This window comes from Coregonus lavaretus (assembly GCF_964263955.1).
Source record: "Coregonus lavaretus genome assembly, contig: HAP1_SCAFFOLD_2257, whole genome shotgun sequence".
NCBI classification, from domain to species: Eukaryota; Metazoa; Chordata; class Actinopteri; order Salmoniformes; family Salmonidae; genus Coregonus; species Coregonus lavaretus.
Genome location: NW_028164720.1, coordinates 57,175 through 84,348, shown reverse-complemented (window position 1 = coordinate 84,348; position 27,174 = coordinate 57,175). Strand labels below are relative to the sequence as shown.

General features: G+C 45.4%; 2 protein-coding genes and 1 long non-coding RNA gene across 3 annotated transcripts; all 3 read left to right on the top strand.

The window, feature by feature from the left end:
• Positions 1–1,363: 1,363 nt before the first annotated feature.
• On the top strand, positions 1,364–15,900 carry LOC311116720 (protein NLRC3-like; the record flags this gene model as incomplete). Its single annotated transcript, XM_084191764.1, has 9 exons — positions 1,364–1,479; positions 1,736–1,902; positions 2,071–4,009; positions 4,093–4,266; positions 13,746–13,919; positions 13,999–14,172; positions 14,417–14,590; positions 15,170–15,216; positions 15,353–15,900. The coding sequence occupies 9 exons, from the start codon at positions 1,364–1,366 to the stop codon at positions 15,898–15,900; spliced, it is 3,513 nt and encodes a 1,170-aa protein (XP_084047890.1).
• A 946-nt stretch (positions 15,901–16,846) lies between these two features.
• LOC311116719 (NACHT, LRR and PYD domains-containing protein 1 homolog) lies at positions 16,847–20,083 on the top strand (the record flags this gene model as incomplete). Its single annotated transcript, XM_084191763.1, has 7 exons — positions 16,847–16,999; positions 17,608–17,645; positions 18,210–18,274; positions 18,407–18,621; positions 18,809–19,068; positions 19,667–19,801; positions 19,931–20,083. Exons 3-7 carry the CDS (start codon positions 18,267–18,269, stop codon positions 20,081–20,083), a joined length of 771 nt encoding a protein of 256 aa, XP_084047889.1. The 5' UTR covers positions 16,847–16,999; positions 17,608–17,645; positions 18,210–18,266.
• Positions 20,084–20,170: 87 nt separating this feature from the next.
• On the top strand, positions 20,171–25,642 carry LOC311116723. The gene is made up of 3 exons (XR_014611467.1): positions 20,171–20,195; positions 22,158–22,440; positions 24,131–25,642. It is a non-coding gene; the product is annotated as an uncharacterized lncRNA (long non-coding RNA).
• The last annotated feature ends 1,532 nt before the right edge of the window (positions 25,643–27,174 follow it).

Sequence of the window (27,174 nt, the reverse complement as noted above, 5' to 3'; positions counted from 1 at the left end):
ATATTTTTCAAACTCAAGGTGTCATGTCATAGCTGACACCCCATTTTTTACTGAAGAAATCTTTTGTTTTTAGAAAACGTGGTCGCATATAAAACTGAGGGAGAATTTACTGTAACTCTGTTACCAAACTTTGCATCTGCAGTTCTTCCAGTTTCTGTGTAAATTGTTTGAACGAGTCCTTGTGCATATACAGTTGTTGTATAGTAAAACTAAAGCTAAACTTAGAAAATAAATGCTTTTTGTTTGGGATACGTTTTAAAGGGATAAATCTGAGTCTCAGTGTAATTCCGTTACCGTAGAATTGCCCAAAACAAACCCATGCATGTCACCTTGTAGGCTACTACTAAACCAGAACAAGAAACAGTGGTGTGTAGCCTGTATTCTCTTAAAGGGTTAGGAAGAAATACCTGTCAGCTATTTTAACTGTCTGTAATGTCTACTTGGTAAATGTTTATAATGTCTTCTACCGTCTTTCAATGTCAACTGGAAAGTCGATGTCTGTAATGTCTTTTAGTTGTGTTTGGACCCCAGGTGTTATGGAGTCAGTTAATGGGGATCCAACCCGGTAGACTAGCTGTTGTTATGGAGTCAGCTAATGGGGATCCAACCAGGTAGACTAGCTGTTGTTATGGAGTCAGCTAATGGGGATCCAACCAGGTAGACTAGCTGTTGTTATGGAGTCAGTTAATGGGGATCCAACCAGGTAGACTAGCTGTTGTTATGGAGTCAGCTAATGGGGATCCAACCAGGTAGACTAGCTGTTGTTATGGAGTCAGCTAATGGGGATCCAACCAGGTAGACTAGCTGTTGTTATGGAGTCAGCTAATGGGGATCCAACCAGGTAGACTAGCTGTTGTTATGGAGTCAGCTAATGGGGATCCAACCAGGTAGACTAGCTGTTGTTATGGAGTCAGCTAATGGGGATCCAACCAGGTAGACTAGCTGTTGTTATGGAGTCAGCTAATGGGGATCCAACCAGGTAGACTAGCTGTTGTTATGGAGTCAGCTAATGGGGATCCAACCAGGTAGACTAGCTGTTGTTATGGAGTCAGCTAATGGGGATCCAACCAGGTAGACTAGCTGTTGTTATGGAGTCAGCTAATCGGGATCCAAATCAAATTAATAACACATTGGACTGTGCATGTTTAAATGCAACATGAAGTCTCTGTTTGAACTTTGACCACAGACAGTAAAAGTGTTGTCATTTTTAATGTTCGGAAATATTGACTGTTCTGTTATTTCTTAGTGTAGCTAAGTGAGCTGTGACTCGAAAATTATTATCTCTGGGGAGAGAGAGGATGGGACCACTGCCGCTAAAAGGAGTCTCTCTGGGGAGAGAGAGGAGGGGACCACTGCCTCTAAAATGAGTATCTCTGGGGAGAGAGAGGATGGGACCACTGCCTCTAAAATGAGTCTCTCTGGGGAGAGAGAGGAGGGGGCCACTGCCTCTAAAATGACTCAAGACACCAGTTCTAAGAGGTAAGAGATTAATTGTAAAATATACAGTTCTCTTAAAAATATCAAACTAATGAAGAGAAAATTGTTCACAAATTACATCAAATGTAGGCCTATATCATTCATTTAAAAGGCCAAAAACCGATTTACCAATTGCAGACTGTAGCTTTATAAAGAAACATTAGGACTTCTATGAGTTCAGCTATACACTTGTTGAAATGATGTAGATGAGGTACTGATGAGATATTGATGAGGTGATCTGCCTCCCTGTTTTGTTCAGTGTCCAGAAGCCCAGAGCAGAGTCACCTGCCCCCAGCCTGCTATCAATGAAGAGTGATCAGCCACCTGCTTTCAGCCAGGAACCATTACCAGATGACAATAAGGAAGTGGAGAGTTTGGACAGTGAGGATGCATTAAAGATCACACACAACCTTCTGGACAGAAGAAGTAAGACTGTGTTTCATACAATATTACAAAGAAGGGGACAAAGGCCCTTCTAAAACACACACACACACACACACACACACACATACACACACACACACACACACACACACACACACACACACACACACACACAAACTTATGAGTCCCAACTCTCATTGTTTTCTACAGGTCAAACTCTTCTGACAGTCCAACAAGACATTAAGGCTAAACTGAAACACAAATATCAACACATATCTGAAGGAATTGGACACCATGGAAACCAAAGTCTGTTAAAGGACGTCTACACAGAGCTCTACATCACAGAGGGTGGAAGTGGAGGGGTCAATAATGAACATGAGGTGAGACAGATAGAGATGGCATCCAAGAAACAAACCACACAAGAGACACCAATCAAATGCAACGACATCTTCAAGCCTTTACCTGGACAAGACAAACCAATCAGAACTGTGCTGACAAAAGGAATCGCTGGCATTGGAAAAACAGTCTCTGTGCAGAAGGTCATCCTTGACTGGGCAGAGGGAAAAGCAAATCAGGACGTTCATTTCATGTTTCCTCTTCCTTTCCGTGATCTGAACCTGAAAAAGGACCAATACAGTCTGATGCAACTTCTTTCCCACTACTTCTCAGAGCTGAAAGAGATTGACAACATTGAAGATGGTGAAACCAAAACTGTTTTCATTTTTGATGGTCTAGATGAGTGTCGACTTCCTCTAGACTTCAAAAACAATGAGAAGTGCTGTGATGTCACGAAGCCAACCTCGGTGGACGTGCTGCTGACAAACCTCATCAAGGGGAATCTGCTTCCCTCTGCTCTCCTCTGGATAACCTCACGGCCTGCAGCAGCCAATCAGATCCCTCCTGAGTGTGTTGACCAGGTGACAGAGGTACGAGGGTTCAATGATCCACAGAAGGAGGAGTACTTCAGGAAGAAAATCACAGATCAGAATCTGGCCAATGAAATCATCAAACACATGAAGACATCAAGGAGCCTCCACATCATGTGCCACATGCCAGTCTTCTGTTGGATATCAGCCACTGTCCTTGAGATGATGCTGAAAGAGGCAGAGAAGGATGAAGTCCCCAAAACTCTGACCCAGATGTTCACACACTTCACGCTCATCCAAATCATTGTGAAGAACAAGAAGTACAACAAAGCCACAGAGACAAACCCAAAGGAACTGTCTCAGTCAGACAAAGAGATGATCCTGAAACTGGCAGAGCTGGCTTTCCAACAGCTGCAGAAGGGCAACCTGATCTTCTATGAGGAGGACCTGAGAGAGTGTGGCCTTGATGTCACAGAGGCATCAGAGTACTCAGCATTGTGTACAGAGATCTTTAAAGAAGAATCTGGGCTGAACCAAGAGAAGGTCTACAGCTTTGTGCATCTGAGCATGCAGGAGTTTCTAGCAGCAGTGCATGCTTTAGAATCATGTCTGGACAAGAAGGAAAATGTTTTCCCCCGCGAAGCAGTCGCTGCCACTCCAACCCTACTCCAAAATGTCATCACACAGCAGTACAGAGACACTAGTGATGGTGATGATGATTCCTCTGAAGATGACTATGATGAAGCAGCCACTCCAACCCTACTCCAAAATGTCATCACACAACAGTACAGACACATGAAGTCAGACCTGTTGTTTGACTTACACAGGAGAGCAGTGGACCAGGCCTTGAAGAGTGAGAATGGACACCTGGACCTGTTCCTCCGCTTCCTTCTGGGTCTCTCACTGGAGTCCAATCAGAATCTGTTACGAGGCCTTCTGACACAGACAGGAAGTACAACACAGAGCAATGAGGAAACAGTTGAGAGAACAGTCAGGTACCTTTCAGACAAGATCGAAAGGGAATCCTCACCAGAAAGGATCATCAACTTGTTCCACTGTCTGAATGAACTTGGTGCCAACTCTCTAGTTGAAGACATGCAAACCTCCCTGCGATCAGGAACTCTTTCAGAAACAGAGCTAGAACCTCACCAATGTTCAGCCCTGGCCTACCTGTTACTGATGTCAGAGGAGGTGCTGGAGGAGTTTGACCTGAAGACATACACCACATCAGAGGAAGGTTATCAGAGGTTGCTGCCGGTAGTGAAAACCTGCAAGAGAGCACTGTAAGTTCTGTTATTGAGTTGATGTATACAGTATCATTATTCTGAAGGATTTGTATATCTAACAGATGATCTCCTCTCTCCAGACTGGATCACTGTGAACTCACATATAAATCCTGTGAGACTCTGGCCTCAGCTCTGCAGACACCAAACTCCCCCCTGAGAGAACTGGACCTCAGCTACAATGACCTGGGAGATAGAGGAGTGGAGCTGCTCTGTGTTGGACTAACCAGTCCACTCTGCAACATACAGACACTTGTGTGAGTTAACTATCTTCAGTATCCACTGTGAGTGTTTATATATTATGTATGTACTGTATACTGAACAAGAATATAAACGCAACATGCAACAATTTGAAAGGTTTTACTGAGTTACAGTTCATATGAGGAAATCAGTCAATTGAAATAAATTCATTAGAACCCTAATCTATGGATTTCACATAAATGGGAATTCAGATATGCATCTGTTGGTCACAGATACCTTTAAAAAAAAGTATGGGTGTGACACGGGGCCGTGCATTATCATGCTGAAACATGAGGTGATGGCGGCGGTTGAATGGCACGACAATGGGCCTCAGGATCTCATCACGGTATCTCTGTGCATTCAAATTGCCATCGATAAAATGCGATCGTGTTCATTGTCCGTAGCTTATGCTGGCCCATACCATAACCCCACCGCCACCATGGGGCACTCTGTTCACAACGTTGACATCAGCAATCCGCTCGCCCACACAATGCCATCACGACGCCATACATGCTTTCTGCCATCTTCCCGGTACAGTTGAAACCCGGGATTCATCCGTGAAGAGCACACTTCTCCTGTGTGCCAGTGGCCATCGAAGGTGAGCATTTGCCCACTGAAGGCGGTTACGACGCCGAACTGCAGTCAGGTCAAGACCCTGGTGAGGATGACGAGCACGCAGATGAGCTTCCCTGAGAAGGTTTCTGACTATTTGTGCAGAAATTATTCGGTTGCTAAAACCCACAGTTAAATCAGCTGTCCTGGTGGCTTGTCTCAGACCATCCTGCAGGTGAAGAAGCCGGATGTGGAGGTCCTGGACTGGCGTGGTTACACATGGTCTGCGGTTGTGAGGCCGGTTGGATGTACTGCCAAATTCTCTAAAACGATGTTGGAGGCGGTTTATGGTAGAGAAATTAACATTCAATTATCTGGCAATAGCTCTGGTGGACATTCCTAATGTCATCATGCCAATTTCACGCTCCCTCAAAACTTGACACATCTTTGGCATTGTGTTGTGTGACAAAACTGCACATTTCAGAGTGGCCTTTTATCGTCCCCAGCACAAGGTGCACCTGTGTAATGATCATGCTGTTTAATCACCTTCTTGATATACCACACCTGTCAGGTGAATGGATTATCTTAACAAAAGAGAAATGCTCACTAACAGGGATCTAAACAAATGTATGCACAAAATTTGAGAGAAATAAGCTTTTGTGCGTATGGAACATATCTGGGATCTTTTATTTCAGCTCATGAAACGTGGAACCAACACTTTACATGTTAGGTTTATATTTCTGTTCAGTATAGTTAGTATGTGTATGTTTTTAATATTATTTTTACATTTTTGGGACATATCCAGAAACATACATAGCATATATAAAACTAAGGTAAATATCTTGAGTGAGTTAGTATGTTTTTAACATTGGTTAATCATGTGTCCTTCTGTTATTGTATTAATGCATCTCATTATTCTTAAAGCTTTGCATATTTAACAGTGTATCACTATATCTCCTCTCTCCAGACTGGATCACTGTAAACTCACATATGAATCCTGTGAGACTCTGGCTTCAGCTCTGCAGACACCAAACTCCCCCCTGAGAGAACTGGACCTCAGCTACAATGACCTGGGAGACAGAGGAGTGGAGCTGCTCTGTGTTGGACTAACCTGTCCACTCTGCAACATACAGACACTACTGTGAGTTAACTATCTTCATTATCCACTGTGTGTCATGGGCCTCTCACTCCACCGGGTTACCACCTTAATTTTCTTCCACTCTGCTCACCACTCTCTCTACTCAGCCTAACTAGCTCCACCTGTCCCTGCTCTGCTCTGCTCTAATTACTCTGCCAGCTGCGCTGCATTACCCACTACCTCTCCCAGTATTTAAGGCCCTGTCTTTCAGCTCTCCGGTGTCAGATCGTCTGCAAAGCTCACACCCGGAACCTGTTTGCTCGCGCTTCTGGCTCACCCTGGTTTTGTGACCCCGGACCTGCCTGTTTTTTGGATACTCTTCTGCCTCAGGAGATCCAGACCTGCTTCTGCCATTACGACTCCTGACTACTCTTCAATCCCGGTAACTCTGACCAGCCTTCTGCCTTGCTACTACGTATTTTGGATTTCCCTTGAACTGTACTGCTGCCTGGTTTCATTCCGCCCTGTTGTGTCTGTGTCTCCCCCCCCCAGGACTTCTGGACCACCCACCACCGGCTTCATAGGACGCATCGCTGCCACTGGGGGGGGCACAGACCCAGCGCATTGGACAGGATCCCTGTTACCCCTGGAGCCTTCATTCACTCCCTACTTCCCTTTTCCCTTAAGTTTAATAAACTTTCTGGTGTGACGCAATTGTGGTCCTCTGGTCGTCTGTCTGAACCGTGACAGTACGATCTGACCATTATGGACTCAGCGCACACTTTCCCCGACATGGAAACCGATGAGCATGAGCAGCAGTTCCAGCAGCAGCAACAACAACTCGCCATGATCATTCAACTCCTCACCAACCTTACCCCAGCCAGTCTGCCCACCAGCCCAGCCCCCGAGTTACCTGCCCCGGTCATTGCAGCCGCTGCTCCGGAACCCAAGATTGGAAACCCCGAGCGGTTCAACGGCGATTCAACCCAGGTCCGGCCATTCCTGACTAGCTGCCGACTTCAGTTCTCCTTGCAGCCAAGGACCTTCGCCACGGAGGGGGCTAAAGTTGGGTATGCCATCACTCACCTGACGGGCCGAGCTCGACTCTGGGGAACAGCAGAGTTCGAACGTCAAACCCCCGCATGTGCAACCTTCGACCTGTTTGCTGAGGAGATGCTGAAGGTGTTTGACCTGGATTCACCCACCGCAGAGGCGTCTCGTGAACTGTTCAGTATTCGACAAGGCAGACGTACAGTCGCAGACCATTCCATCGACTTCCGAACCCTGGCTAGACGTAGTTCTTGGAACACACCATCGTTGGTGGACGCGTTCTTCCATAGTTTGGCTGACTATATCAAGGACGAGTTGGTCTCCCATGAACTGCCTTCCACTCTTGATGAAGCCATCGCACTGACTGTCAGGATCGACAGAAGGATACAGACCCGTCGTCGTGAGAGGGGGCGCCAAGGTCCACCTACTACCGGCATTCGGAGAGATCCGACTGGGCTCCTGTCATCTACTGCCACTCACCCAGGTCAGCTTGATCAGTCTGAGCCTATGGAGATTGGGCGAGCCTCCCTCACTCCTGCAGAGCGCCAGCGCCGCTTCACCTCAAACCTCTGCCTCTATTGTGGAGGTGATGGACATCGTGTGGTAACCTGCCCTTTAAAGGGCCGAAGCTCACCGGGCATAGGGGGAGTCCGGTTGAGTTCAATGACCATCCAGTCCTCCGACCGCAAACCCCTGCTGCAAGTTCACCTCCGCCTCTCTGACTCAACTCACACCCTGGCTGCTCTGGTGGATTCTGGCGCCGAAGCCAACATAATGGACATCAAGCTGGCACGCCAACTGGGACTGGAGAACCTCCGTTTGACACCTCCTATTCCTGCCCGGGCACTGGACGGACACTTACTCGGATCGGTCACTCATGTCACGGCCCCGGTCTCGATGGGTCTGTCCGGAAACCATCAAGAAACTATCCAGTTTCACCTGCTCCCCTCTCCAGGCCAACCCCTCATCCTGGGTTACCCATGGCTCCGCCGGCACAACCCTCAGCTCGACTGGGTGACCGGGGTGATCAGGGAGTGGGGAGAGGACTGCCACCGAACCTGCCTGCTTGCTGCCGCACTACCCCCTCGGCCAGTACCTACTAACTCCGCTCCTGACCTCTCCAATGTCCCAGAATGCTACCATGGTCTCAGAGAGGTGTTTAACAAAGCAAGAGCCACATCTCTGCCCCCTCACCGACCGTACGACTGTGCCATCGACCTCCTCCCTGGAACAGCTCCTCCAAAGGGTCGTCTTTATTCGTTGTCTGCTCCTGAAAGAAAGTCCATGGAGGACTACATCAATGGCTCTCTGTCCGCAGGATTAATCCGTTCATCTTCATCTCCTGCTGGTGCTGGCTTCTTCTTTGTGGGGAAGAAGGACGGATCTCTTCGCCCCTGCATCGACTACAGGGGACTCAACGACATCACTGTGAAGAACCGTTACCCTCTGCCTCTGCTCACCTCTGCTTTTGAGTTGCTCCAGGGAGCCACTATTTTTACCAAGTTGGATCTCAGAAACGCTTACCACCTAGTGCGGATCCGGGAGGGAGATGAATGGAAAACCGCATTCAATACACCAACAGGCCACTACGAGTATCTGGTTATGCCTTTTGGCCTCACCAATGCTCCTGCTGTGTTCCAGGCTCTAGTGAATGATGTACTGCGGGACATGTTAAACAAGTTTGTCTTCGTTTACCTGGATGACATCTTAATCTACTCCAGAAACCTGTCTGAACACACCCGCCATGTCCAGCAAGTCCTTCATCGTCTTCTGGAGAATTCCCTCTACGCCAAGGCAGAGAAATGTGAGTTTCACGTCAAGACAGTGGCCTTCCTGGGGTACATAGTGGCAGAGGGAAGTATCCAAATGGATCCTGCCAAAGTATCAGCAGTCACTTCATGGCCAGTTCCGGAGAACAGAAAGAAGCTGCAACAGTTTCTGGGGTTTGCTAACTTCTATAGGAAGTTTATCCGGAACTACAGTACCGTTGCTGCCCCTCTCACTGCTCTAACCAGCACCAAGCAACCCTTCACCTGGACCCCAGCAGCCGACAAAGCCTTCAGTACCCTCAAGGTGAGGTTCACCTCCGCTCCCATCCTCCAGATGCCTGATGTGGACCGGCAATTCATTGTGGAGGTGGACGCCTCGGATGTGGGAGTTGGTGCTGTGATTTCTCAGTGGGCTGCGGAGGATAGGAAGCTCCATCCCTGTGCCTTTTTCTCACGTCGGTTGTCCCCCTCTGAGTGCAATTACGACATAGGGAACCGTGAGCTGCTGGCTGTGAAGCTTGCCTTGGAGGAGTGGCGTCACTGGCTGGAGGGGTCCACCATTCCATTTCTCGTTTGGACCGATCATAAGAACTTGGAGTACATCCGCACGGCCAAACGGTTGAACTCCAGGCAGTCCCGCTGGGCCCTGTTCTTCACCAGGTTTAATTTCACTCTGTCATACCGGCCTGGATCACGCAACACCAAGCCAGACGCCCTCTCCCGTCAATTCCAGAAGGATGACACCCCCTCCAAGGACCCTGTGTCGATTCTGCCAAGTCCCTGCATCGTTGCAGCTCTGACCTGGGCTGTTGAGGAACAGGTGCTGGAGGCTCTCCGTAACCAGCCAGGTCCCAGCACTTGCCCAGCTGACCGCCTTTTTGTCCCCGAAGACCTGAGGTCCCAGGTCGTTCAGTGGGGACATGACTCCCGCCTAGCTTGTCACCCTGGCTCCACCCGCACTTACAACCTGCTCGCCCAGAGGTTCTGGTGGCCCTCTCTGAGGAAGGATGTACGGGAATTCGTCCAAGCCTGCCCCATCTGCAACCAACACAAGTCGTCCTGCCAGCCCCCAGCCGGATTGCTGCAGCCCCTGCCTGTGCCCAGACGTCCCTGGTCTCACATCGCCCTTGACTTTGTCACGGGGCTGCCCCCTTCAAGTGGCATGACCGTCATTCTCACCATCGTTGACCGTTTCAGCAAGATGGCACACTTCATTCCCCTCCCCAAGCTCCCAACCGCCAAGGAGACCGCCCAGGTGGTCCTGGAACACGTCTTCCGGATCCACGGACTGCCAAAGGATGTAGTTTCTGACCGTGGTCCACAATTCTCCTCCGCTTTTTGGAAGGAGTTCTGTCACCTGCTGGGAGCCACAGTCAGTCTGACTTCCGGATTCCATCCCCAATCCAATGGGCAGTCAGAGCGGGCTAATCAGGAGCTCGAGAAGGCACTGCGATGCATGACTTCACGCAACCCCCACTCCTGGTCGCAGCAATTGACATGGGTGGAGTACGCACACAATTCTCTGACCTGCTCTGCCATCGGTATGTCCCCTTTCCAATGTGTTTATGGATACCAGCCTCCTCTATTTGCCAGCCAGAAGAGGAGGTTACTTGCCCATCTGCACTTGCTTTTGCCCGTCGATGTCGCCGCACCTGGTCACAAGCCCGAGCCACACTCCTCAGATCCGTTGCCAGCTACACTACCGGGGCCAACCGTCGGAGAATTCCTGCTCCCACCTACCATGTTGGTCAAAGGGTGTGGTTGTCATCGAAGAACCTGCCACTCAGGGTGGAGTCGCAGAAGCTGGCACCTCGGTTCATTGGCCCATTCCCTATCATAAGAGTGATTAGCCCAACTGCTGTCCGGCTCCAACTGCCTAATTCCCTGAGGGTGCACCCCACTTTCCATGTGTCTAAGATTAAGCCCATCCATGAGAGTCCGCTGGTCCCTGCTGCGCCTGGTCCTCCTCCTCCACGGCTCGTCGATGGTGGTCTGGTTTACACCGTCCGCCGCCTGCTTCGGTCCAGACGGAGGGGTAGGGGTCTCCAGTACCTCATTGACTGGGAGGGCTATGGACCTGAGGAAAGGACCTGGGTGCCAGCTAGTCGGATTGTGGATAGGACTCTCATCACCGCTTTCCACCAACGGCATCCTGATCAACCTGCAATCCGTAGGGGCCGCCCCAGAGGGGTCCCTAACCGTCCGGCCCGCTCGGCTTCCTGTCCTGTGCCTGATCCTGTCTCGGGACCTGTCCCATCTCCCGACCACGGCCCTCCGGCTTCCTCCGAGGATGAGGACGTTCACTCGGACCGTTCGGAGGAGTTCTAGCCCTCCTCCGGCTCCCCTCCTCCCGCCCGGCGTGGTGTTGCTCTTGGGACTTCTGGGGCCGTCCCTTGGGGGGGGGGTTCTGTCATGGGCCTCTCACTCCACCGGGTTACCACCTTAATTTTCTTCCACTCTGCTCACCACTCTCTCTACTCAGCCTAACTAGCTCCACCTGTCCCTGCTCTGCTCTGCTCTAATTACTCTGCCAGCTGCGCTGCATTACCCACTACCTCTCCCAGTATTTAAGGCCCTGTCTTTCAGCTCTCCGGTGTCAGATCGTCTGCAAAGCTCACACCCGGAACCTGTTTGCTCGCGCTTCTGGCTCACCCTGGTTTTGTGACCCCGGACCTGCCTGTTTTTTGGATACTCTTCTGCCTCAGGAGATCCAGACCTGCTTCTGCCATTACGACTCCTGACTACTCTTCAATCCCGGTAACTCTGACCAGCCTTCTGCCTTGCTACTACGTATTTTGGATTTCCCTTGAACTGTACTGCTGCCTGGTTTCATTCCGCCCTGTTGTGTCTGTGTCTCCCCCCCCCAGGACTTCTGGACCACCCACCACCGGCTTCATAGGACGCATCGCTGCCACTGGGGGGGGCACAGACCCAGCGCATTGGACAGGATCCCTGTTACCCCTGGAGCCTTCATTCACTCCCTACTTCCCTTTTCCCTTAAGTTTAATAAACTTTCTGGTGTGACGCAATTGTGGTCCTCTGGTCGTCTGTCTGAACCGTGACACTGTGAGTGTTTATATATTCTGTATGTACTGTATACTGAACAAAAATATAAACGCAACATGCAACAATTTGAAAGGTTTTACTGAGTTACAGTTCATATCAGGAAATCAGTCAATTGAAATAAATTCATTAGGTCCTAATCTATGGATTTCACATAAATGGGAATTCAGATATGCATCTGTTGGTCACAGATACCTTAAAAATAAGTATGGGTGTGTGTCAGAAAACCAGTCCGTATCTGGTGTGACCACCATTTGCCTCATGCAGCGCGACACGTCTCCTTCACATAGAGTTGATCAGGCTGTTGATTGTGGCCTGTGGAATGTTGTCCCACTCCTCTTCAATGGCTGTGCGAAGTTGCTGGAAACTGCCGGGAACTGGAAGACGCTGTCGTACACGTCGATCCAGAGCATCCCAAACATGCATGTCTGGTGAGGATGCAGTCCATGGAAGAACTGGGACATTTTCAGCTTCCAGGAATTGTATACAGATCCTTGCGACAGAGGGCCGTGCATTATCATGCTGAAACATGAGGTGATGGCGGCGGTTGAATGGCACGACAATGGGCCTCAGGATCTCGTCACGGTATCTCTGTGCATTCAAATTGCCATCGATAAAATATGATTGTGTTCATTGTCCTTAGCTTATGCCTGCCCATACCATAACCCCACCGCCACCATGGGGCACTCTGTTCACAACGTTGACATCAGCAAACCGCTCGCCCACACAATGCCATCACGACGCCATACATGCTTTCTGCCATCTTGCCGGTACAGTTGAAACCCGGGATTCATCCGTGAAGAGCACATGTCTCCAGCGTGCCAGTGGCCATCGAAGGTGAGCATTTGCCCACAGATGTTGGTTACGACGCCGAACTGCAGTCAGGTCAAGACCCTGGTGAGGATGACGAGTACGCAGATGAGCATCCCTGAGACGGTTTCTGACAGTTAGTGCAGAAATTATTCGGTTGTGAAAACCCACAGTTAAATCAGCTGTCCTGGTGGCTTGTCTCAGACCATCCTGCAGGTGAAGAAGCCGGATGTGGAGGTCCTGGGCTGGCGTGTTTACATGTGGTCTGCAGTTGTGAGGCCGGTAGGATGTACTGCCAAATTCTCTAAAACGATGTTGGAGGCGGTTTATGGAAGAGAAATTAACATAAAATTATCTATTAAGAATTGGCTAAAAACACCACAAAGCGATTATTTGAGAGGTACATATATAAGTCCAACGATGTGGTCCTCTGTAGCTCAGCTGGTAGAGCACGGCGCTTGTAACGCCAAGGTAGTGGGTTCGATCCCCGGGACCACCCATACACAAAAATGTATGCACGCATGACTGTAAGTCGCTTTGGATAAAAGCGTCTGCTAAATGGCATATTATTATTTATTTATCTAGCAACAGCTCTGGTGGACATTCCTGCAGTCATCATGCCAATTGCACGCTCCCTCAAAACTTGAGACATCTGTGGCATTGTGTTGTGTGACAAAACTGCACATTTCAGAGTGGCCTTTTATTGTCCCCAGCACAAGGTGCACCTGTGTAATGATCATGCTGTTTAATCAGCTTCTTGATATACCACACCTGTCAGGTGAATGGATTATCTTAACAAAGGAGAAATGCTCACTAACAGGGATCTAAACAAATGTATGCACAACATTTGAGAGAAATAAGCTTTTGTGCATATGGAACATATCTGGGATCTTTTATTTCAGCTCATGAAACGTGGGACCAACACTTTACATGTTGGGTTTATATTTCTGTTCAGTATAGTTAGTATGTGTATGTTTTTAACATTATTTTAACATGTTTGGGACATATCCAGAAACATACATAACATATACAAAACTAAGGTAAATATCTTGAGTGAGTTAGTATGTTTTTAACATTGGTTAATCATGTGTCCTTCTGTTATTATCTTAATGCATCTCATTATTCTTAAAGCTTTGCATTTTTAACAGTGTATCACTATATCTCCTCTCTCCAGACTGGCTGGCTGTAAACTCACATATGAATCCTGTGAGACTCTGGCTTCAGCTCTGCAGACACCAAACTCCCCCCTGAGAGAACTGGACCTCAGCTACAATGACCTGGGAGACAGAGGAGTGGAGCTGCTCTGTGTTGGACTAACCAGTCCACTCTGCAACATACAGACACTAGTGTGAGTTAACTTTCTTCAGTATGAGTTATTATGTGGATGTTTCAGACATTTGTTAATCATGTGCTCTTCTGCCCTCTAGTCTACGTCAGTGTGGTCTGACAGAGGGTTGCTGTTCAGATCTGGCCTCAGTCCTGAGTTCACCCAACTCACAACTGAAACAACTGGAGCTGAGAGACAATGACCTGCAGGACTCAGGAGTTACACTGCTGTCTGCTGGACTGGAGGATCCAGACTGTAAACTACACACACTGGGGTAAGTACAGCTGTTTCAGTCAGGTCGGTACTGAGCTGAGTTACACTGCCCTCTGCTGGACTGGAGGATCCAGACTGTAAACTACACACACTGGGGTAAGTACAGCTGTTTCAGTCAGGTCGGTACTGAGCTTAGTAAAACAAAAATCTAATGTTTCTTTACAATGTTTGTGTCATGTATGGGTGTCCTACAAGATGATTGACACCAGTCCACCAACCTAGACAGCTGTTGTGTCTCTCTGTAGGCTGTGTGGCTGTCTGGTCACAGAGGAGGGCTGTGCTGCTCTGTCTTCAGCTCTGAGGTCAAACCCCTCCCACCTGAAAGAGCTGGACCTGAGCTACAATCACCCAGGAGACTCTGCAGGGGGACTGCTTTCAGCTGCTCTGGTGGATCCCACAGATAAACTGATGAAGCTGAAGTAAGTCAGAATAGATGTCCTAATAGTGTGAGCAGTGGTTGTGTCCTATGTAATGTAGTAGGTTCAGTAACATGAGGACATGATGGTAGAATACAGGGGACGTTTACCCAGCAGGCTTAGCACTCCAACACAGCATACATCATCACCACATGAATACTCTTCTTCTGCATCTCTGATATCCTGTTGGAATTGTACTCTGTTCTGTATGCAGTATGTAGGAAAGTATACGTGAATGTCTCTAGTAATGAATTGTACTCTGTTCTGTATGCAGTAGGTAGGGTAGAATACCTGTATTTCTCTAGTAATGAATTGTACTCTGTTCTGTATGCAGTAGGTAGGATAGAATACCTGTATGTCTCTAGTAATGAATTGTACTCTGTTCTGTATGCAGTAGGTAGGGTAGAATACCTGTATTTCTCTAGTAATGAATTGTACTCTGTTCTGTATGCAGTAGGTAGGATAGAATACCTGTGTTTCTCTAGTAATGAACTTGGATGGTGTACCAGAACACAACAATATGGTTTAAATGTTGACTGCTTTATTAGGTCTTTGTCAGTCAATAACCTGTTTCTCCTACAGTGTGGATCATGGTGGAGAGTTCAGGCTGAAATCAGGGCTGAGGAAATGTGAGTCTCTTCAATCCTAATTAACTACATATTCAGAACTACAGTAACATAGTAACTAATCAATACTTGTTCTCTACCTACAAAACAACATTTTATATGGAGATGTGGTTTGATTAAACTCTCCTTTTGTCTACAGATGCCTGTCATCTCACCCTGGACCCAAATACAGCAAACCCACACCTGATACTGTCTGAGGGGAACAGGAAGGTGACACCGGTGGAGGAGAAGCAGCATTATGAAGACCATCCAGACAGATTTGACCATCATCCCCAAGTTCTCTGCAGAGAAGGCTTATCTGGATCTCGTTATTACTGGGAGGTGGAGAGGGATGGTGGCGAGGCTGACATTGGTGTAGCGTACAAAGGAATGAAGAGGAAGGGAGTGGAGGATGACAGTTGTATTGGAGAAAATAGGAAGTCCTGGAGTTTATTCTGCTCTGACAGTGGATATTACTTTAACCATGCTGGAGTCGTCAAATCCACCCCTGGTCCTGTTTCTAACAGAGTTGGAGTGTATCTGGACTGGCCAGCTGGTACTTTGTCCTTCTATAGTGTGTCCTCCTCTGGTACACTGACACACCTTTACACAGAACACACCACATTCACTGAACCCCTCTATCCTGGGTTTGGGGTTTCCTCCTCAGTGACCCTGTGTCAGATAGATGACCAACACATTCAAAGGTGAGTCATAGCAATGTTTTATCATGTGTTTTCCTCTGGAATCATTCCTACAATTAGATTAGTAGTAGTGGTGTGTTTTAATGTGTTCTGTTGGACCTACAGACAGTTAGATTAGTAGTAGTGGTGTGTTTTAATGTGTTCTGTTGGACCTACAGACAGTTAGATTAGTAGTGGTGGTGTGTTTTAATGTGTTCTGTTGGACCTACAGACAGTTAGATTAGTAGTAGTGGTGTGTTTTAATGTGTTCTGTTGGACCTACAGACAGTTAGATTAGTAGTAGTGGTGTGTTTTAATGTGTTCTGTTGGACCTACAGACAGTTAGATTAGTGGTGGTGTGTTTTAATGTGTTCTGTTGGACCTACAGACAGTTAGATTAGTAGTAGTGGTGTGTTTTAATGTGTTCTGTTGGACCTACAGACAGTTAGATTAGTAGTAGTGGTGTGTTTTAATGTGTTCTGTTGGACCTACAGACAGTTAGATTAGTAGTAGTGGTGTGTTTTAATGTGTTATGTTGGACCTACAGACAGTTAGATTAGTGGTGGTGGTGTGTTTTAATGTGTTTAGTAGTAGTGGTGTGTTTTAATGTGTTCTGTTGGACCTACAGACAGTTAGATTAGTAGTAGTGGTGTGTTTTAATGTGTTCTGTTGGACCTACAGACAGTTAGATTAGTAGTAGTGGTGTGTTTTAATGTGTTCTGTTGGATGTACAGATGTTTCCTCTCCTATGTCTCACTGTAGTGTCAGTTTCACTCTAACCACAAGAGGGCATCAGAACCTGTTAAAATGATACCTGGTGACTTCACGTCTCTAGGGGCTTTCATCAAGATAAGCAATGTCACCTGTAATGTCACCATCAGTATTGACTTCATGGAAGTTGACATAGTGTTATGTCACATTTGGCAATGCACCCTACATAGGGAGCTGTTCTGTCACCCTTTATACACCCTTTGTATTGCTTATGAAGACTGTATGTATGCTATATAAAGCCTTTATAAGTTGTATTTAGTTTAATCACAGTCTATCCATCTGCTTTCCCAACAGCAGAGACCATGGTGGAGAGTGTTGTATCAAGCCTGGACCTGAGAACACCAGAGACCAGATATGTGAGTGTTAACTGATAATTGTTTTAAAATCAAAATACGATTAAAGCGTTCTTGAGTCCCAGGCAAGGAACACAATCATGATCTATTTGGTCAAAACAAACTTAAAGGTAGAGTCAGCAATATGATGTAGATGCACAAAGTAAACATCATAGTGGGTAAACTTCTACAACAACTAAGAGTGTTGGAGCGCGATGCTAAACTCCTCTGTTTTGGTCCTGTGGCTACCACGCTGTAAGAGAGTGAAGAGAACCCGTGCACATGGGCAGATACTGTGTGAGAGAGAAGTCAGGCATCTTGCTCATCACAATATCTGCGGTGCTGCTCGTACAACATCATTTAGCTGACTCTACCTTTAAGCTCTCATCCTGGGATCTACCAGAAATCAGGCCCCCAACATCTACAAAACATGGACCAGAACCATGTTGTTTCCTGCTTCCACAAACATTCATTAATATAACACTAATGTCAGATTATGGTATGATAATGAGTGTACATTCTGAGACTGTTGCTCACTTACATTCATTTTTATTACAATTCTGTTTTAATATTTATTAATTAATTATTACATGAGATTGTCCGTTTTAAATAACAACTACTTTTGACTTCAGGGATTCCTCAGAGCTGTAAGACTTGTGACCATGTTGAGGTAAGTCATAATGTCAATTCTCACTTTTAAATACCTTCAGGAGTCAGGCACAGTCTGAAAGCCAGGTGTGTACTGACCAACCATTCATACTGGAATATAGACAGTCCTGTGTTCTGCTTTAGTAATATAAACACAGTCTGAAAGCCAGGTGTGTACTGACCAACCATTCATACTGGGATATAGACAGTCCTGTGTTCTGCTTTAGTAATATAAACACAGTCTGAAAGCCAGGTGTGTACTGACCAACCATTCATACTGGGATATAGACAGTCCTGTGTTCTGCTTGTAGGAATGCAGGATTTTAACTTCTGTCATATTTTGTCATTAGACAGTTTAATTGGATCAATCACCAGCATTCCATGTAACATTGAATAAATACATTAGATAAATTACTTTGTTCATTTAATGAGCCAGTTTCCGAGACACAGATTAAGCCTAGTCTTGGACCTTAAAGAACTTTCTATTGAAACTTCCATTGATCATGCTTTAAGTCCAGCACTAGACTCAATCTGTGTCCAGGAAACTGGCCCCATATGTATAACTGACATGCTTGTCCTTGTTCAGGACTCCACACACTGGCTTCCGATTGAACCCTTGACTTCCACTGTCCAGGGAGTGACAATGTTCAGGTAAAATAACTACTTTTAACATTTCATTCCACTTGCTAGTGTATTTCCCCATTACCGTTGGGAATAGGCTTCTAATCCAACCTCTCCATTTGACGATTGACCCTCTCTACCATATCTTGTTGTTGCCCTCAGGCACAGGACACCCAAAGGGCGTTATGAGTGCACAGTGTCTGGGCTCCGCTGGGTGTGTGACAGAGATGTCATTCTGAAGTATCACTTGAGGAACTGGGAACCCTACAGTCAACTTCTGAAAGACATGCAGTACGGACAAAGTGGTCCATTGCTGGACATCACTATGGAGTTAGGTGAACTGGAGGAAGTTCATCTGCCACACTTTGTCTGTTTAGGTAAAACCATATAGACATAGTATTCAGAAAGACATTTCCATGTAACGGAGTTTCACTTCCTGAATGAATGAATGAATATTCTGAGAGTTTGAGTTTACTGTGATCTGATACTGCATATTCTTTGTGTTTTAGTTGGATGAATAATCCAATATTTGTCTTTCTGTCTCCTTTTTATTGTGTTGTTCAGGGACCAACCCTTCCCTGAGGAATGAGATGAAGATTCTTCATGTAGAGGAACATGGAGTGTCTGTTGAGGAAGTGCATGAGGTCACCAGATTCCATGCTAAGATTCTCCATCCCAAGTTCTCAGCTATCGCTGTTATACTGAGCTATATCTTTTTTTGGAACGTAGCTGTCCACTGTGACGTGGTCCTCTATATGGCAGTAAAAAAGGCAACAGTAATTTCACGGCTGTACATGCTCCTCAGAAACTCCAGTCAGAAAGAGGTGAGGCACCATCATTGAAGTGACAACAGTATGTTGAAACTTACTAAAGGAAAGCTGATAGTTTGTTGAAAATCTATAGATTACAAAGACAACATGCAGCTCTGTGAGAAATCTATTTCTGTCTCATTCATTTGAAGAGCCAGTAGACGGCACTCTTCTCTCTGTTCGAAGGAGAACCCAATGCCCCGGGGCAGTGAAGGGGACATTGCCCCGTGTAAGGTGCTGTCTTTCGCATGGGACGTTAAACAGGTTTCCTGACTCTCTGTGAACACTAAAGATCCCATGGCACTTATCATAAGAGTAGGGGTATTAACCCCGGTGTCCTGGCTAAATTCACTATCTGGCCCTCATACCATCACGGCCACCTAATCATCCCCAGCTTCCAATTGGCTCATTCATCCCCTTTCCCCTGTAACACTTCCCGATGTCGTTGCTGTAAAATAGACTCTCTTCTCAGTCAATTACCTGGTAAAATAAATAAAAAATAGTGTACACATTTTTTTGATGTTGACAAAAAAGGATTGCTCAGTGAGCTGCATGTTGTGTGAATTATTAGACTACATTGTTCAGACTGACTACTACACTGCTCATTTTGTAGGCTGTTCGGGACCGGGAGAAGAATCAGGTGTCCCAAGGATATTCAGAATTTCTGCTGTCAAGTCCAAACGGGTCCTTAAAGCTGAACAGTTGGTTTGCAGTCAAGAATCCCCATTCCTCCTCCCTCTATCCAGAGGTGCAGTTTTAGCAAGCTGAGGACATGAATCTGTCATATTATATATGAATAACTGGAATACCATTCTATTTCTTTCTCTCTCTCTCTCTGTCTGTTGTCTCAATCGTTGCACCATATGACCTTCTACAGAAGATTCAGCTGTTACCTGCAGACACCACACCAAGCTGTTGTAAGATGGTTATGAGAAACACAGGGGTTGACATTGAGATGGAGTTAATCGGGGATGATGAGAGGACAGTATGGAAATCAGTGGTATCAAAAGGTAAGAAATACTATACATGAACAGTATGTCAATCATAAATGTCCTTTTCTTCCAGATGCTATTAAAATGTTTTTATGATGTTTTCTCTTGTTTGTCTTTTAGATGAATATAGCAAAGACTCTCATCCAATAGGTACGTTTGTTTTTGTGGACGAGGTTTATAAAACGGGTTATAGAGCGAACGTCTCTTCAAGTTGTGATGAAGGACACTGATGAAGGTCTTCATGAGTCATGTTCAGTGGGGTGATGAAGACCTTCATGAGTCATGTTCAGTGGGGTGATGAAGGTCTTCATGAGTCATGTTCAGTGGGGTGATGAAGGTCTTCATGAGTCATGTTCAGTGGGGTGATGAAGGTCTTCATGAGTCATGTTCAGTGGGGTGATGAAGGTCTTCATGAGTCATGTTCAGTGGGGTGATGAAGGTCTTCATGAGTCATGTTCAGTGGGGTGATGAAGGTCTTCATGAGTCATGATCAGTGGGGTGATGAAGGTCTTCATGAGTCATGTTCAGTGGGGTGATGAAGACCTTAATGAGTCATGTTCAGTGGTGTGTAATGCTACAGAACATTCAGACAGAAACCCAGTGCCTTGCAAAAGTATCTGCATCACATTTTATTGTGTTACAAAGCAGGATTAAAGGGGATTTAATTGTCATTTTATGTCAACAATCTACACAAAATACTCTAATGTCAAAGTGGAAGAATATTTATATATATATATATATATATATATATATATATTTAGATTGATAGAAATGAAATAGCTCCCTGAGTCAATACATGTTAGAAACACCTTGGCAGCCATTACAGCTGGGAGTCTTCTTGTCTAAGTCTCTAAGAGCTTTACACACCTGGATTGTACAATATTAGCCCATTATTCTTTTCATAATTCTTCAAGCTCTGTCAAGATGTTGGGGATCGTGGTTAGACTGCAGTTTTCAAGTCTTGCCATAGATTTTCAAGCAGATTTAAGTCAAAACTGTAACTTGGCCACTCCGGAACATTCACTGTCTTCTTGGTAAGCAACTCCAGTGTAGATGTGGCCTTGTGTTGTAGGTTATTGTCCTGCTGAAAGGTGAATTCCTCTCCCAGTGTCTGGTGAAAAGTAGACTGAAGCAAGTTTTCCTCTGGGATTTAGTCTGTGCTTAGCTCCATCCCGTTTCTTTTTATCCTGAAAAACTCCTCAGTATTTGCCGATGTCAAGTATACCCATAACATGATGCAGCCACCACCATGGTTGAAAATAAGGAGGCAGTTACTCAGTGATGTGTTGTGTTGGATTTGCCCCAAACATGAGGCTTTGCATTTAGGCCAAAAAGTGGATTCCTTTGCCGTTTCCTTTTGCAGTATTACTTTAGTACCTTGTTGCATATAAGATGCATGTTTTGGAATATTTGTATTCTGTATATTTGTTTTATTTTAAGTCATCATTGTGGAGTCACTACAATGTTGTTGATCCATCCTCAGTTTTCTCCCGTCACAGACATTGAACTCTGTAGCTGTTTTAAAATCACCAATGGCCTCATGGTGACATCACTAAGCAGTTTCCTTCCTGTCCTGCAGCTCAGTTCAGAAGGACGACTGTATCTTTGATGTGTCTGGGTGGTTTAATACATCACCCACAGGATAATTATTAACTTGACCATGCTTAAAGAGATATTCAATGTCTGATTTGTTATTGTTACCCATCTACCAATCACTGTCCTTCTTTTATGAGGCTTTCAAAAAAAATCCCTGGTCTTTGTATATAGTTGAATCTGTGCTTGAAATGCGATACTTGACTGAGGGACCTTCCAGATGTTGAATGTATGGGGGACAGGCCCACTTTGACATTAGAGGATTCTGAGTAGATTGTTGATAAAACATTAATAAGGGCATCAATTTTCAATGACTTCTCAATAAACCTAATAGGAAAAATTATTATTTCAATTTTTTATTTTAAATTGACTGACTTTAATTGGAATTGACCACAACCCTGGAGTCGGCTCTATACAATAAATGACTATCAGAGGAATGATAACTGGAGAGACTGGAAGATGTAGAAACAGCTGCTGTTAACCCTAAAGCCATATTAATTTAATTGACCCCCCCTTCAGCATTAACAGTCCCTGACATTCCTGCTGAGGAGTTTCTGAAGAAACACTGGGCTAAACTAATTCAGCGAACCAAAAACTCAATGCCAATAGCAGATGATCTGTGGTCAAAGAACATGATTGGTGAAGAAGAGCACTCCAGAATAACAGCTGAAACAACTGAACAGGACCGAATGAGAAAACTACTGAAAGCAGTCATCCCCAAAGGACCAGAAGTGACGGGAGCTTGTCTCAAAGCTCTCGTTGAACATGAAAACCATCTTGTTAAGGACTTGAGTGAATCTAGGTAAGACAGTTTTCATTGCTCCCTCCCTTGAATATGTGTAATGATTTAAATATGGGTCAAATAAAAACACAGCTAACCAGATCAAAGAGGAACTGTTTTTCCAGAATGGAAGCATGTTTTAGTGTTTCTGTCTGTAATAAATGACTGTTATCTTATTGTAGTTACATCATAGGACCATCATCACATCATTATCTCAGATGGAACTCCTCCTTCTCCTCCATACTTTCTGATCTCTCTCTTCCCTTCTCCTCCATACTTTCTGATCTCTCTCTTCCCTTCTCCTCCCTACTTTCTGATCTCTCTCTTCCCTTCTCCTCCCTACTTTCTGATCTCTCTCTTCCCTTCTCCTCCATACTTTCTGATTTCTCTCTTCCCTTCTCCTCCCTACTTTCTGATCTCTCTCTTCCCTTCTCCTCCATACTTTCTGATCTCTCTCTTCCCTTCTCCTCCCTACTTTCTGATCTCTCTCTTCCCTTCTCCTCCATACTTTCTGATCTCTCTCTTCCCTTCTCCTCCATACTTTCTGATCTCTCTCTTCCCTTCTCCTCCATACTTTCTGATCTCTCTCTTCCCTTCTCCTCCCCACTTTCTGATCTCTCTCTTCCCTTCTCCTCCATACTTTCTGATCTCTCTCTTCCCTTCTCCTCCATACTTTCTGATCTCTCTTCCCTTCTCCTCCATACTTTCTGATCTCTCTCTCTTCCCTTCTCCTCCATACTTTCTGATCTCTCTCCTCCCTTCTCCTCCATACTTTCTGATCTCTCTCCTCCCTTCTCCTCCATACTTTCTGATCTCTCTCTCCTCCTTCTCCTCCATACTTTCTGATCTCTCTCTTCCCTTCTCCTCCATACTTTCTGATCTCTCTCTTCCCTTCTCCTCCATACTTTCTGATCTCTCTCTTCCCTTCTCCTCCATACTTTCTGATCTCTCTCTTCCCATCTCCTCCATACTTTCTGATCTCTCTCTTCCCTTCTCCTCCATACTTTCTGATCTCTCTCTTCCCTTCTCCTCCATACTTTCTGATCTCTCTCTTCCCTTCTCCTCCATACTTTCTGATCTCTCTCTTCCCTTCTCCTCCATACTTTCTGATCTCTCTCTTCCCTTCTCCTCCATACTTTCTGATCTCTCTCTTCCCTTCTCCTCCATACTTTCTGATCTCTCTCTTCCCTTCTCCTCCATACTTTCTGATCTCTCTCTTCCCTTCTCCTCCATACTTTCTGATCTCTCTCTTCCCTTCTCCTCCATACTTTCTGATCTCTCTCTTCCCTTCTCCTCCATACTTTCTGATCTCTCTCTTCCCTTCTCCTCCATACTTTCTGATCTCTCTCTTCCCTTCTCCTCCATACTTTCTGATCTCTCTCTTCCCTTCTCCTCCACACTTTCTGATCTCTCTCTTCCCTTCTCCTCCATACTTTCTGATCTATCTCTTCCCTTCTCCTCCCTACTTTCTGATCTCTCTCTTCCCTTCTCCTCTCTACTTTCTGATCTCTCTCTCCCCTTCTCCTCCATACTTTCTGATCTCTCTCTCCCCTTCTCCTCCATACTTTCTGATCTCTCTCTTCCCTTCTCCTCCATACTTTCTGATCTCTCTCTTCCCTTCTCCTCCATCCTCTTTCTGATCTCTCTCTTCCCTTCTCCTCCATACTTTCTGATCTCTCTCTTCCCTTCTCCTCCATCCTCTTTCTTGTAGAACCTAATCTGAAGATGCTGAGGCCTGTCTCCTAGTCTGTGGACTAAGACACTTCTTCACCTAATCTGAAGACGCTGAGGCCTGTCTCCTAGTCTGTGGATTAAGACACTTCTCCACCTAATCTGAAGACGCTGAGGCCTGTCTCCTAGTCTGTGGACTAAGACACTTCTTCACCTAATCTGAAGACGCTGAGGCTTGTCTCCTAGTCTGTGGACTAAGACACTTCTTCACCTAATCTGAAGACGCTGAGGCCTGTCTCCTAGTCTGTGGACTAAGACACTTCTTCACCTAATCTGAAGACGCTGAGGCCTGTCTCCTAGTCTGTGGACTAAGACACTTCTTCACCTAATCTGAAGACGCTGAGGCCTGTCTCCTAGTCTGTGGACTAAGACACTTCTTCACCTAATCTGAAGACGCTGAGGCCTGTCTCCTAGTCTGTGGACTAAGACACTTCTTCACCTAATCTGAAGACGCTGAGGCCTGTCTCCTAGTCTGTGGATTAAGACACTTCTCCACCTAATCTGAAGACGCTGAGGCCTGTCTCCTAGTCTCTGGACTAAGACACTTCTTCACCTAATCTGAAGACGCTGAGGCTTGTCTCCTAGTCTGTGGACTAAGACACTTCTTCACCTAATCTGAAGACGCTGAGGCCTGTCTCCTAGTCTGTGGACTAAGACACTTCTTCACCTAATCTGAAGACGCTGAGGCCTGTCTCCTAGTCTGTGGACTAAGACACTTCTTCACCTAATCTGAAGACGCTGAGGCCTGTCTCCTAGTCTGTGGACTAAGACACTTCTTCACCTAATCTGAAGACGCTGAGGCCTGTCTCCTAGTCTGTGGACTAAGACACTTCTTCACCTAGGAATGTATTTTGTTTGTGTGTGTCTTTGTATATACTGTGTGTGAGTTGGTCTCTGATTACTGTGATTAGTTCAATGTAACGTCATATACTATACATTATAATCAGTCTGTTTTGGGTTTGCAGAATCATTGTATATCATTGGTTTTCCATCCTATCATGTTACCACACAGATGTGACTGTCTAGCTCAGCGGTTCCCAAACTTTCCCATTCTGGAGACCATCAAATCACCGTCCAAAGCTCTTGAGGACCACCATTCACGGAGTCGCTGTTCTTTTTTCACATCAAATATATTGCCGGTCAAATTCTATCACTAGATGTGAATGTAACAAAGCCTGTAAAGGTATATTATTATAAACTAGTTGCATTGTGAAAAGGAATGTAAAATTGATTATAATACCATTAATACTCCCAACTGTTATTATTTTAGAATAATAAAATACTACAATCTAAAAAGTAATTGAGGACCACCTGCACCACCCCCCAAGGACCACAGGTTGGGAACCACTGGTCTGGAGTCCTTCTGCCAAACCTGGTTGTTGTGTCACACTGCCCCCTCCTGGTAGCACTGCAAAACATCACCTCATTAAATACAATCATTAAATACAAAAATGTAATTGCAGTTTTACTAGATAGAATCTTAACTTATAGGCTGAATACTTGTATTAAGTGTATGAAGACTTTACATGAACCTATAGGTGTTGAATCCTCCCACTGTGTTGAAACAGGAAGTCCATTTATAATGAAGTAGAGGAACGGGTCCACCTCTTATTGTAGATAAATGGTGCCGCTACTTCGCTTCACCTCTGTTCCGCCAGTATGAATAAACAAGACCTAGAAAGAATAAGGTCGTGACCTCGGCGATTTTCCTTCAAAATAAAAGTCCCGCAATAAAGATTGTGATTTTTTTAAAAACTGAAATTCGTAACATTTTATGAGGAAATGTTAGCAGACTTAGAATGTTGTTTAACAATATGAAAAAAGCAATAGTCAATCGTCTTTATAACACAAATAATATTATACCATCGACATTTGTTAACAGCATTAAAAGTAATGATTACTAGATAGTTGTGAGATTTATCAATATAAATGTTAGCTTGAGAGTGTTCAGCCCCATGACCACGATCAGTGCCAAGTGGTGGAATAAGGGAACTGCTTGTCAAGCGTAGAACGGGGAAAATATACTGTATGTTGAAAATGTGTGAAATCATGAGTGTAATAATGACATTATTTTATTTATGTAATTATATTGACATTGTGAATTCATGCAACGTCTTGACAGGTTAAATATATTTGACCACATCAGTGCATTTGTAACGATAATAATCCATATAAAGTACAGTCATTTGTTAAATTAGAGGTACGTGTGAAAGTGAAACTATTGTGTAAATCCTATAAAAGACTGAGATAATGGAAATCCAATGAGAGATGGCTGATCTGCTCTGTTGGAAGATCTGGCACCGCTGCATTTCACAGAGAGCACGTTTTTAGAGACAGGTGGGACTTTTTAGCAGAAAGTACAGATTGGCTCATCAGATATCGTTTCCCAAAACCAATCTTATAGGATCATTGCGAGCATTTAAGACCTACTTTAGAAAGGCAAACCCATGCCATTCGGGTGCGTGTCAAAGTGTTATCCATCCTCGGGTTTTTGGCAACAGGGCACTTTTCAGCCGGAGCTTTCCGATCGGCCAGCGGCATCTCACATCCCTCGATGAGCCAATGTTTTGGATGCAATCATCAGCAAAACGTACTGTAACATACAATTCCCACCATCGCGCAACAGGTTAAGAGGGTTTTTTTTGCCATCAATGGGTTCCCAAATACGAACGGAGAAATAGACGGCCCCCACATCGCCATAAAAGCACCATCCCAAAACGAGTTCAACTAGGCTATGTGAACAGAGAAGGCTTCTACTCTTAATGAGCAGGTGATAGGTGATGTTATGTGCAAAAGACGCTACTGAATGTGGTGGCCAGGTGGAAAGCACGACTTGTTCATTCAGCAGAACCTTTTGGTTGTATTAAATATCTGACACTAGCACCTCTATTTCAGTCTAGGAAAAGTTTTTTCGTAGCTTTTGTTGTTTCATTTCATTGTAAGGCTTTGTACATTCCCCACGGGCTTTAAATTCATGATTTTGACCATATCTGGTTAATTAGGGGCGTTTCTAAATGCTAAATA